The sequence below is a fragment of the Schistocerca serialis genome, chromosome 7, assembly GCF_023864345.2.
Source record: "Schistocerca serialis cubense isolate TAMUIC-IGC-003099 chromosome 7, iqSchSeri2.2, whole genome shotgun sequence".
Taxonomy (NCBI): Eukaryota; Metazoa; Arthropoda; class Insecta; order Orthoptera; family Acrididae; genus Schistocerca; species Schistocerca serialis.
In genome coordinates, this window is record NC_064644.1 from 249,521,410 (window position 1) to 249,534,926 (window position 13,517).

At 40.6% G+C, this 13,517-nt stretch overlaps 1 protein-coding gene across 1 annotated transcript in view; it reads right to left on the minus strand.

The window, feature by feature from the left end:
- LOC126412998 (esterase B1-like) overlaps positions 1–13,517 on the minus strand; it is a 96,651-nt gene that overhangs the window by 16,426 nt on the left and 66,708 nt on the right. The window contains exon 7 of the mRNA XM_050082891.1: positions 60–226. Within this exon, the coding sequence (XP_049938848.1) occupies positions 60–226 (167 nt within the window). The remainder of the gene's footprint in view (positions 1–59; positions 227–13,517) is intronic.

Sequence of the window (13,517 nt, forward strand, 5' to 3'; positions counted from 1 at the left end):
CGTCGCCACCTCTCTTATGACCCAGCCGTACCTCTGCAAGGGTCCAGGAGTCGGCTCACCTGCCTGCAGCAGGCCGATCGCCGCACCGCCGTGTTAGCATCTTGGTTCGTTTCGGTGTCAACGTCGCTGACACTGAACTTTTTGTTTTCATTAAAGAAGACTTTCCGCTGGTAGAGGAACCAGTTGGGCGCTGCATAAAGACTTGGTCGATGTACTTTAGCGGGAGCTGGTTTTTTTAAATTGTACTAGTACTATTTAATGCAAGCAGATTTGTTGTTTTGGTAAACAGACAGTGTGGGCTGTCTTGTGTATAGAGCTTTTGTGGCAGTCTTGTTCAGGAGTGGAGTGTTAAATTTTTCGTGTTTTAAGGTGGTGCATTCTCAATATCATTTATCTGTATACAAGTTCTTTTGTTCAACACATTCAGTTATACGTTCAATTAATCTAAGTCATTGAAATCAATTGTTTGAAAGTGTGTATCATTTACTGTGTCAAGTAGTATATTAACTATTTATCTTACAGGTGATCCTGGGCTTTTAAAATTTTTGCTGGTTTTCAAACTGTAGTTAATAGTTGTTCAAAAGAATGTCATACGCACTTCCTCGTAGCCCTCCCACCGATTACAAGTGCCAACTACCATTCCACGTTCAAAGTCCGTTAATCTTCATCGTGCGACCTTAATCAAGTAGGGAGTGTTTTCACGTGAGCCGCTGACTGCAAATGACAGTTCCGCCAATGCACTGTCCATTCATACCTTGTGAACGTGATACACCACCGTCTGAATATGAGAATATCGCTATCCAATCACTTTTGTCACCTCAGTGTACGAACACATGCCAAATATATTAAAAAACATTCACAGCAATAATAATAATTAGGTCAGGAGTTCACTATACTCAGCTGGCGACTTCACGGGTAGCGGAGGCTGTGTGGCGTGGACTGGGCGGTTTTTTAGGTTAGAAGGCCTCAGGAAAGTACGGAGTGGGCTGCAATCTCAAAGGGTGCATGGCAAATACAGGACGTGCTTGGGTCAAGGAACAGTCGGAATTGTAGATGTAAATTGTTGTAGTTGTCCTGGGAAAGTCCCTGAGCTACAAGCGCTAATAGAAAGCACAGAAACTGAAATCGTTATAGGTACAGAAAGCTGGCTAAAGCCTGACATAAACTCTGCAGAAATTTTTACGAAATCTCAGACGGTGTTCGGGAATGATAGATTAGGCAGAATTGGTGGTGGAGTGTTTGTGTCTGTCAGTAGTGGTTTATCTTGTAGTGAAGTCGAAGTAGATACTCCGTGCGAATTGGTATGGGTGGAGGTTATACTTAACAGCCGAACTAAGTTAATAATTGGCTCCTTCTACCAACCCCCAGACTCCGATGATACAGTTGCGGAACAGTTCAGAGAAAAATTTGAGTCTCGTGACAAATAAATAGCCCACTCATACGGTTATAGTTGGTGGGGACTTCAACCTTCCCTTGATAAGTTGGCAAAAATACTTGTTCAAAACCGATGGTAGTCAGAAAACATCTTCCGAGTTTGTCCTAAATGCTTTCTCCGAAAATTATTTTGAGGAGTTAGTCCACGAACCCACGCGAATTGTAAATGGTTGCGAAAACACACTTGACCTCTTAGTCACAAACAATCCAGAGCTAATAGAGAGCATCATGACTGATACAGGGATTAGTGATCACAAGGTCGTTCTAGCTACGCTCAATACCGTTTCTTCCAAACCCACCAGAAACAAACGCAAAATAATTTTATTTAAAAAAGCGGATAAAGTGTCACTAGAAGCCTTCCTAAGAGACAATCTCCATTCCTTCCGAACTGACTATGCAAATGTAGACGAGATGTGGCTCAAATTCAAAGACATAGTAGCAACAGCAATTGAGAGAATCATACCTCATAAATTGGTAAGAGATGGAACTGATCCCCCATGGTACACAGGTCCGAACGATGTTGCAGGTCAACAGAAAAAGCATGCGAAGTTCAGAAGAACGCGAAATCCCGAGGATTGGCTAAAATTCACAGACGCGCGAAATTTGGGACGGACGTCAATGCGAGATGCCATTAATAGGTTCCACAACGAAACATTGTCTCGAAATTTGGTAGAAAATCCGAAGAAATTCTGGTCGTATGTAAAGTGCACAAGCGGCAAGACGCAGTCAATACCTTCGCTGCGCAGTGCCGATGGTACTGTTACCGACGACTGTGCCGCTAAAGAGGAGTTATTGAACGCAGTTTTCCGAAATTCCTTCACCAGGGAAGGCGAATGGAATATTCCAGAATTTGAAACACGGACAGCGGCTAGCATGAGTTTCTTAGAAGTAGATACCTTAGGGGTTGCGAAGCAACTCAAATCGCTTGATACGGGTAAGTCTTCAGGTCCAGATTGTATACCGATTAGGTTCCTTTCAGATTACGCTGATACAATAGCTCCCTACTTAGCAATCATGTACAACCGCTCGCTCACCGATAGATCTGTACCTACAGATTGGAAAATAGCGCAGGTCGCACCAGTGTTTAAGAAGGGTAGTAGGAGTAATCCATCGAACTACAGACCTATATCATTGACGTCGGTTTGCAGTCGGGTTTTGGAGCATATACTGTATGCGAACATTATGAATCACCTCGAAGGGAACGATCTATTGATACGTAATCAGCATGGTTTCAGAAAACATCGGTCTTGTGCAACGCAGCTAGTTCTTTATTCGCACCGAAGTAATGGCCACCATCGACAGGGGATCTCAGGTTGATTCCGTATTTCTGGATTTCCGGAAAGCTTTTGACACCGCTCCTCACAAGCGACTTCTAATCAAGCTGCGGGCCTATGGGGTATCGTCTCAGTTGTGCGACTGGATTCGTGATTTCCTGTCAGGAAGGTCGCAGTTGGTAGTAATAGACGGCAAATCATCGAGTAAAACTGAAGTGATATCAGGTGTTCCCCAGGGAAGCGCCCTGGGACCTCTGCTGTTCCTGATCTATGTAAATGACCTGGGTGACAATCTGAGCAGTTCTCTTGGGTTGTTCACAGATGATGCTGTAATTTGCCGTCTAGTAAGGTCATCCGAAGACTGGTATCAGTTGCAAAGCGATTTAGAAAAGATTGCTGTATGGTGTGGCAGGTGGCAGTTGACGCTAAATAACGAAAAGTGTGAGGTGATCCGCATGATTTCCAAATGAAATCCGTTGGAATTCGATTACTCGATAAATAGTACAATTCTCAAGGCTGTCAATTCAACTAAGTACCTGGGTGTGAAAATCACGAACAACTTCAGTTGGAAAGACCACACAGATAATATTGTGGGGAAGTCGAGCCAAAGGTTGCGTTTCATTGGCAGGACACTTAGAAGATGCAACAAATCCACGAAAGAGACAGCTTACGCTACACTCGCTCGTCCTCTGTTAGAATATTGCTGCGCGGTTGTGGTATCCTTAACAGATGGGATTGACGGAGGACATCGAAAGGGTGTAAAAAAGGGCAGCTCGTTTTGTATTATCACGTAATAGGGGAGAGAGTGTGGCAGGTATGATACGCGAGTTGGGATGGAAGTCATTAAAGCAAAGACGTTTCTCGTCGCGGCGGGATCTATTTACGAACTTTCAGTCACCAACTTTCTCTTCCGAATGCGAAAACATTTTGTTGAGCCCAACCTACATAGGTAGGAATGATCATCAAAATAAAATAAGAGAAATCAGAGCTCGAACAGAAAGGTTTAGGTGTTAGTTTTCCCCGCTCGCTGTTCGGGAGTGGAATGGTAGAGAGATAGTATGATTGTGGTTCGACGAACCCTCTGCCAAGCACTTAAATGTGAATTGCAGAGTAGTCATGTAGATGTAGATGTAGTAATAATTGACGCTAATAATAATAATAATAATAATAATAGTAACAGTGATTGACATTTAGAATGATATATATTAGTTTAGAGTATTTGAAGCCTTTTCAGTATTATCGGGACGGGAACGATAAAGGAAAAGAGAAGACTGAAATGACAGTGACAGTGGCTATTACGAAAGAACAAAACATGAACAGGGAACTCTGCCTGAGACGATGGGGCTCATTTCGCTTTCCTGCTACCGATAACTTTCAGCTGGCTCTCACCAGTGAGCGCGGATTACACCTTTGTTCGATCATCGCTGCCTCCCCTAGACTTCAAAAGGAGGCGCTAGAGTCGCATTTGCGGAGAGGCCTCCGAAGAGCGCGGTCCTGGCAATTGGCAGGTAGTTTTCGCAGTCTGGAGCTGGGTACAGTGGCAGTGTTCGGAGCAGCGGTGCGGATCGGCACGATGTCTTTCCCGGGTCGTCATTCACTCTTTTTCACCAGGGCTGGGCAGAAGGCAAAGGCCCGGTTCGCTTAAGCTGTGGCCAACTAGTTCAGCTCTGTGCACCGATTTCCCGGTCCGCAAAATGTTTGAGCAGATGTTCGTGTTTATGTTCATTGAGTCGTCATGCACTCCTTCTTATTTGGATCGCGTGATTTTATGACTAGTGTACTGCCTGTCTTCTTTGTGTGATTTTGAAGTAATATGATTTAATCTGCTCGCCAGCATTCTCTCTCAAAAAATTTGCCATGGTTAATGTTACGGTTATGTAATGTGCCCGGCTGTCACGCATAGCCATATCAAGGGCCTACGCCTTATCTGGTTTTCCCTCTCTCTCTCTTTTGAGTTGTGTTTGTTTTAAAATTGTCATGCAATAGAATCAGCTGTTTCTGAATTTTAATTTGTTTTCACGATGTTTTAGAAGATGGCTGGTTCTCCCTTACTATTATTCAGCCCTTTAAGCATGTTACAAGCTAATGGTAAGACCCTAGCGAGTGGTTATTTATATTCCTACCTGGAAGATATTGTCGCTCCCTTTCAGCAGTTCCCTGTTACCGAAGCTTATTTCCTAGTGCATATACACTTATTCGAAAGGCTCTATAAGTGCAGTTATGGGTGAACCATCACTTTTGATTGTAGTATAATCCTTCTGGTCTGTTAACTCCACTTTTTAAGTTACCGTGTCGGCGGCCTCTTATCGCATGGGTCTGGTCTACTTGCGGTCGTGTGCACGGCTCTCCACCATTACCCAGCGCTGGTTGCTATTGTTTGCAGTCGCTAGTCCTGGTTGTGTCTGCTCAAGTTGAGTATCTTATGTTATCTAACTTGGACTGTAACCGAAATTTTGTCGTCGGCTAAAAGGCCTTTGAATAACTGGCTTCACAGGGGGAATTTTCTGTTTAATGTTTTATACTTGAACTTGTGCGTTTTATTGTAATTTTATGGTGTAAGCCACTCGGGTATCCCCTAAAGGCCAATTGTAATTTTTTTAATATTTATCTTTTGGGGGTCTGCCTAATGTCTTGAATTTTAATTTGTTTCAAGAAACTTATCTAGACCTGTTTTAATTATTTTAATTGGCTGGTATATTTAAACTTTTCAAATTTAAAAATGTTAAGATAGGCCAATTTGTTAAGGTCTTACTTCTTGAATTTGTTTGAGGTTATTATCATTGTAATTCAACGGCTGTCGCTTTCACCATTTGAAGGCCTTCATCTGTATAATGACAAATTAACATCATGCTATTTTGTCGAAACTGCATGATTCTCTTTTCTATGTACATGTATACCCATAATCTAACGCGCCACTGATGATGGAAATCTTTCTCATTGTTATGGTTGTAATATCGCCTTCTCCGTATACGTACTTCCATGTTTAACATTTTAAAGAACATAGTTCTTATTATAGGAAACAGCGGTCTATAATTATTATAAATCAAATGGAAGCAGTCTCGATCGCATATTTTCTTTTTTTAAATGTGGTGACCAGGTGACCGGTTTCGATTTTATTATAAGATCATCTTCAGACCATAGATGTGTGCCGGAGGCAGCGGCGCATGCCAATCGTCTTACTTATGGATGGTGGTGCACCGGCAGACATCTATGGTCTGAAGATGATCTTATAATAAGATCGAAACCGGTCACCGCATTGAAAAAATTTATTCCATCAAGACTGCTTCCAGTTTATTTATACTTCTATGTGGTGAAACTTCTTGGTGTGTGAGAGGTGCTTTACGTTATGTGTATATATGTATACATAAAAAGGTGCATCATACAGTTTTCGCTGCTGCATGATCATAGTCAGCATTGGAGCGTAAATAACTAATTTTGCATCGTAAGTAATGAAAACATCTTCTCTTTAATAATTGATTTACATGACTTAAAATCTTTGCGAGGCACAATTACACTTGAAAGGCACTGTCTCACATCTTGTTTTGGCTGTAGGGCACCATCACTCCAAGGAAATTTATCAGCTGGGAAAACAAAAAGTGAAAGCTAATGTAAAATGTCTGAAGCTGAATTTGTCGGTTCCAAACCGGGTAACGGCACTGTTTAAATAAATAAACATATTGAAGAAAGTGGCTGGTTGCTGTTTTCTTCTATGCCAGAGTCAATCTATATAAATTAACTTCAATTGTCCTGCCGGTTTCTCGAAGGGGACCTGTTGTTACTCAAAAAATTATTTGAAAATAAATGTTGTTTTCCAAGGATAAATGATGTTAGTTGAAGAGGTCTAGTCCTCCCATGTCATTTCCCTGATCCTGGTAACTCCACAAGTCACTGCCGACAAGACGGGGGACTGACGAGAGTGAGCTGCACCTAATGTGGGGGAGTGATGTGACTTGAGATACAGTGAAACGCAGGGACAAACCCGTTTGTCGGATAATTTTCTTTGCTCAGTGGTGAATTTTATTCATACTTTGAGTATGGTATTCTTATTTCCATCTTTCCAGGTACTGTAGACCTCTAAACTGGATTTTATATGGATCGCGAACACGTTCCCTTTTCCAGGCATACGTCTACTTCAGCCGTTGTTATATGCGTACCAATTCCTCCCACGTTCTTTATTAATTCTGCATGCTATGACTCAGGCCTACCGCTGTAATTCTCTTTGCAAAAGCAAAAGGTTTATTAACTTGTATAGTTGTGTGACATAATAGTTTTCAGATATCACTTCACGGACACCTCACCACTAAAAGCTATGCAATGTAACCACTGAATAGTGGAGAGCTAAGAACACACGTAGGGGTGAATTGGAGACGTTCTGAAATCCATCAAACGAAATGTGACTATACGGAAGCTCATTTAAAAGTCTATACAGTTCAGCACGAAGTTGTAAACAGTGGTGTTTTACTTGAATGCAGAAAACATTGATCTGTCTACCATTAATTTCACCGAATGCACGGGAAAGCAGATAACGTCTACAGTAAGACAGTACTTACGTCGTAAACAGCCTGGGTGTTATTCACGGAGAACCCTTCTTCCCCAAAGTAGAAATTCTCCACCTTTACTGCCGCTTCGGTTTGTTCCTCCACAGTTGGCAACGGCAGCTGGGAGCCAACGAGAAGTGTGAAGTTCTCTCTCATGTCCGCAGCGAAAGCTTCGTCTGTCAGAATTCCAGACGCTGAAACAACATACACGTTGCCCGCGAAATGCCACCTTCCTGGATAAGCATGTCGTTTTACATGTATTTTGTTACAACAGTATTTTACGGACTATAAGACGCATTGTTTCCTTCGAAAAACTGCCTCCAAAATTCAGGTGCCTCTTATACTCGAAACTAAAATAAAAATTTCCAGTGTTGATTTAAAATTCCTGTCCGTCTTAAAAATGGCCATATATTAGATGCCGCGGGGAACCTATCTCTATCTGGCAACACTGTATTCAACTGGCAGTAGCAGTGCACCGATGCAACGAAAATGGGTTCACAAGCTTGCTAACACTGCCTCGCTCCCGCCCCGCCAAACCCAGAATCTGTTTAACCTACGACGCGTCGTTGCTGTCTACGGTACCAGTAAACTCGAATTGAAAGTGATTTGTGTTATCGATAACAGTACAATAATTTTGTTAACAGCTAGATATTTAATGGAAAAAGTGAAAGGCATTGATATGCTGCGACCTGTAAATTGAAAGTAATAATATATGCAGCAGTACATGGACACAGGACAGCTGAGAGGCATTTCGGTCCTCCAACGGAAAATGCCATTTCGGATTAGCGGTCTAGAAAAGAAGAACTAGAAAAAATGAGGAAGACTAAATGTGCAAACAAAGGACTGAATGGAAAACGGTCAAAGCTAGAGAATGACCTATTCAAGCGGATTCACATCTCCCAAAATAGCATTAATACAAAAATGATTCAGATACATTCTCGCAAGGTAGCGCGACAATGTAACTTAACAGACTTTAAGGGTGGACTTTTCGGGAAGCAGCGGCCTTGTAATCTATATAATATCAATGAAAAAATTTTGTAGATTGCTATCGTACTTTATGGAAACGACCGGTTTCGGCCTAGATTTGTCCCTTCTTCAGACAGCACCACCAGTTGAAGTTGACTGTGTGTAGAATACTCAGTTGACCTCAGATTCAGCGACAGAGGTCAGCTGACTGTTCTGCACATCGTCAACTTCAGATGATGGCGCTGTCTGATGATGGTCTCAGCCTTCGCCGAAACAGATTATTTTAATAAAGTACACTCGCGATCTAGAGTGTTTTTTCACAGATTTTAAGTGTGGAGTTTTTTGGTGCTACAGGTTTATGAAACATCACGGACTTACCTGCGAAACAAAAACAAAATGTATCTTAAAATGCCACAAGAAAATGAAGAGAAAATATTATCTTTTCATCTCTTTATTACTTAACATCGAAAAAACACCAGTGTTGAACTAAGCCAAACAGCGAATATGGACGAAGCTCCTCTGACATTTGATGTGCCGAGTAAGAGAAATGTTGCCATGAAAGGTGCTAAAACTGTAACTATAAAAATAACTGGACACGAAAATATGCACTACTCTGTTGTCCTTTCCTATTGTGTTGACGGTACTAAACTTAACCCAATGATCATTTTCAGACAAAACAGAATGCCAAAACTTTCTGGAATACCACCAGGTGTTATTGTTCACGTACATGTCAAGAGCAGGATGCACGAGGCTGGTATGAAATTATGGATAAACGGAGTGTGGGGGAGAAGGAAAGGTGCTTTGCCGATGAAGAGTTCTAGTGTTGGATCACTTTAGTAGTCATTTGAAAATAACTGTAGAAGAGAAATTAAAGCGGGAAAATGCATAGCTTGGTGTTATTCCGAGAGGACTTACATCACAACTGCAACATCTCGATGTCTCGATAAGTAAACCATTGAAAAATTTACATGAGAGAGAAATGGAGCAATTGGATGAGGGATGAAACCCAACACGAATTCATGCTGAAGGGAGCTTTAAAACGACCTGCAATCGAGCAAGTGTGTCAGTGAATAAAACAGTCGTGGTCTAGAGTGAAAGAAGCCGTTATTGTTAAGTGCGGCATAAGTAACGCTCGCGATGGCAGCGAAGACCAGCTTACATATGAAGAGGACAACGATGAAGATAAAGATGAATAAGAAGAAGAAGAAGAAGAAAGTTCAGATGACGATTCTGAGGCATATAAAGATCAATTCGGCTTTATAAACTAAGAATTTTTTTAGACTGTCTTTGCAATCTCAAATGTTCAAATGTGTGTGAATTCATAAGGGACAAAACTGCTGAGGTCATCGGTCACTAGACTTAAACATACTACTTAAATTAACTTAACGCTAAGGACAACACACACACCCAAGCTCGAGGGTGGATTCGAACCTCCGGCGGGAGGGGCCGCACGATTAGTACATGGCGCCTCGAACCACGCGGCCACTCCGCGCGGCTGTTGCAATTTATTAACTAAAATAGTAAACATGTTATTTCTTAAAAAACTGTTTAAGAAATAAGGTGCGTCTTATAGTAAGTAAAATGCCGTATGTACAACACACTCTATACCTCTTATAATCCATCCGCCGCAGAAAAGGTGTCAAAATGAGTCGACAAAGCGAAAGATGTAAGATAATTCTTTGGAAACAAGGTATACTTCCCAAAGTAAACGTTGTCTTAGATAGTCCACGATATTTCAGTTGCGATTAATAAAATTTACAAAACACGAACAGGATGGAAGCTCTCAGGACTTAGGTAAGGTCGCCATTTTTCGTAGGACCGCAAGAACAATGTTTCTCACAGCGCATAGTCCTTGAGGATCTGTGATGATTGCCTCACGTGGACTGAAACAGCCTGTATCAGACCAAATGCCAAGGCCAACCACGTGTTGATGGCAGGGGTTTGCGGCACAGATTGTGACGACTCATAGGTAGACTACAGTCCAACAAATAACCATGCACTTCAGCGCTGGATAAACCTTAGTAACTCATCTTTCCACACAATTAACGTCTACAGGAAGATCGGTGCTGAGACTAGTATGATGACACTAATGTGACGGCGATTGTTTACAAAGTGGTTCGTTTTGTTTTCCCAATTATTAGGTAACATTTTAGAAACAAAGAAAAGAGACTACGGTTTTGTGTATTGTATTTATGTTAATTCTTCCTGTACAGCTGAAAGAGTTTAATTTCAAGGGAAAAGAGAAACTGGGGTTTCACATGTGTTGACAACAGGAACTACCATAAGCTGTGGAAACGTTTCCTTTCCAACACGTGCTAAATATGTCTTACATGTATTTATAATGATTTCCAGGTAACAGGGTTTTAAAGTTAATTAGAAAATTGAACCGAAATATTTATACTGCAATGAGATCGTGCAGGTCAAGAGTTCTTCACACTCAAACAGTAAACAATTGTGGAATCTTTCTGACACTAGCTGCATTAGAAATGAAAGTATTCTCTTTTTGATAACACATGAAAATTTCTCGCGAACCGGGCCTCGAATTCGGATTTTCTGTTTGCTGTGAGAGGTCGCCTTAACGACTTTGGCTACCCGAGCATCCTTCCAGGACAGATCCAAATTTCCATACGTTATTCTATCAACGAATTTCTCGCAACTTCACCTGAATTCTGTCAACAGGGTTTCAATTAGATAATCGTAATCAACGTTAGTATTATGTTAGTCATTTTGCCTGTAGAGGCTTCTGATAATCATTTTTAACAACGTCTGAAGAAACATACATTGGTAAATATTTTGCAGCTGTACTAAATTTATGAAATTTCACGTGTCACCAACAGATAATATCTTTATACCTGAATCAGAAAAATTTTGCAATTGCTAATAAATTGAAGTTTAGTACAGCTGCAAGTTCATCACCAGTGTCTGTTTACTCAAATAGTGTTAAAAATTAGTATTACAAGCCTAGATATGTAAAAAGACGATCGTAATACTGAAGTTGAATACGTTTATGTGCTTGTATCCCTGTGGCAGGAATCCGAGTTGCGAGCGATGGGGTCGTTGACAGCCGATCTTATATGCTGATCCAATAAGAACTAACTTTTGGCACCTCTGGAAGAAATGTACTTTGATTTGCAAATTATATCAGTTTGAATGGTAAGAACGTAAGGGGTGTTCTATTGTTTGAAGATAAACAGACTAAGTCAGTGGACATTGTCTTTTATTACAGAGGATCCTTTTCATCACCAGTTATTAATTTTCTGTCGCAGTTTATTATATGTACGTCACGGAGATACAAACATGGTTTGATCATTTTGCCTGGTGTGATCAGTTTGTAAATTGCCCCCCTTCGAAAGAAACTATTGCATTCAAATGAAATGTACTGCAAAGTTACGAGAAAAATGGAGGAGGAGCATTCACAACGACCATGTTTGTTACAAAAATTGATATTTTCTTTTACTTTCAGCATTCTCCGGTCAAAAACATCCTGTGAATGGCGAAGGATTTCTGACGCATCGATAAATCGGACAACAAGGTAATCAAAATTCCTCATATAGATTCACCAGTGAAACTCAGGAGTCTTAATGTCCAAACTCCCAGCTAATTCATTCCAGGTAGTCTCTTATAGTATCTGCAAAAGTAGATTGGACACCACTGTGCTGGAAGCACATTTCTACTCTAATCGTCAAATTTCCTTTCTTCTATCAGTCGGTAGTTACATTGGACTGGCCTAAATATAAAATTTCAATCATTGTTTCTTAGTGTTACTTGTTTACTTTTGGTGTTTCTTTGTCACTTTGTTAGCTGCTATGACACTATTAGCGGATATTAGTTTATTTGTATTTAAAAAATCGGAGTTTATAAGGATTTCTCCGTAATTAGTATGATTATGAAAAGAGACTACGGAGACTTTTCACTACTCATCTGCATGAAAAGAGACTTGTAATATCTTATCTGGTTGCCCTGTTTCTGATTGCAGCTGTCGCGAGACCGTTCGCCTACTTAAAGGTATTTTAGCACATCTGGTAACTCTGAGGAACAGGACGGCAACAGGAATCTTAGCAGTGGGTTTAAAAATCTGTCGAGACGAGTTCAATAGGGATGGAGCCATAGATCTTACGGAGTGTGATGGTGGAAGAAAGAATCCGCCGATTGTATGAATCAACGACACCGGCAAACCACTGAAGTTACTTGGGGAAAATTGAGAACTTAAATCAAGATGCTTAAACGGGATCCCAAGCTGCCCTCCTTCGGAACACAGGTCCACCGTCTTAGCCACAGCGCCAGTTCTCTGTTGATTAGCCACGATGTTTGTCAGGGCTATGTGCATTCCTTAATTTCCTGAAGATATTTTGACGAAAATAAAGAAGGAATGTGCGACAACGGAACATATGTGAATAATATGTTTGTTTGCACGGTCATCTTATGCAGAAGCTGTAAAAATCGGTTTTGTTTGTTTCTCCGCCTTAAGCTCACTGCAATTTAAATAAACAGAGTTTTACATCAGATGCGTTTCGCTTTTATTTATAAAGCATCTTCTGTGCTCATCCCGTAAATTAGATACGTATGTTTGCATATTTTGGTTGTTTTAGAAAAAAAGAGCATTTTGTTAAAGAAATTGGTGTGTAGTTTACTTGCAGTGATTCTGCCTCTGTCCGTGCTAACAAAGAGGGTGTAAGCAATGGTTTGAGCATATGTAAACAATAGGAAGAAACACCATAAGCAAATTGCATGCCAGCTTTATAAGCAAAGTGTTGTTTTTAATATAAAAACAAAAATGTACAAACATATCTACCCTATTTGCAGCATGACGACAGAAGATGTTTTATATACATGAGCGAAACGCGTCTGGTGTAAAATTCTCTTTAATTAAACTGCAATAAGCTTAAGAAAGAGAAACCAATAATAACATCTGAATAACTCTTATTTAGCTAATGGCACTGTAATGATTACCTTTAGAGCAGACAAATCTCAACAAGGAACAGCAGAACTGAAGAAAGCACGTTTGAAAATATGCCTGAAATTAAAATTATTAAAATAATGTAGGCAATAACTAGCACGTCGACAGGAAAACAGTGCAAATAAACAATGAACTTATAAAAGTGGATCGGATTGTATATTTGTCAGTTCGAGGCAACAGCCAAACAGACAGAAAATAAATAAGTATACTGAATACTGAAATTTCTTTGTAGAGTTTTCAGTACACTAAACAGGTTTTTCAAAATTTGGCTCCTTCCTCCCATTGTGTCTCGAAAGAAAGGTTGACTGTGTTTATTTGACTTGAGACCATGTGACAAGTACGATGTTG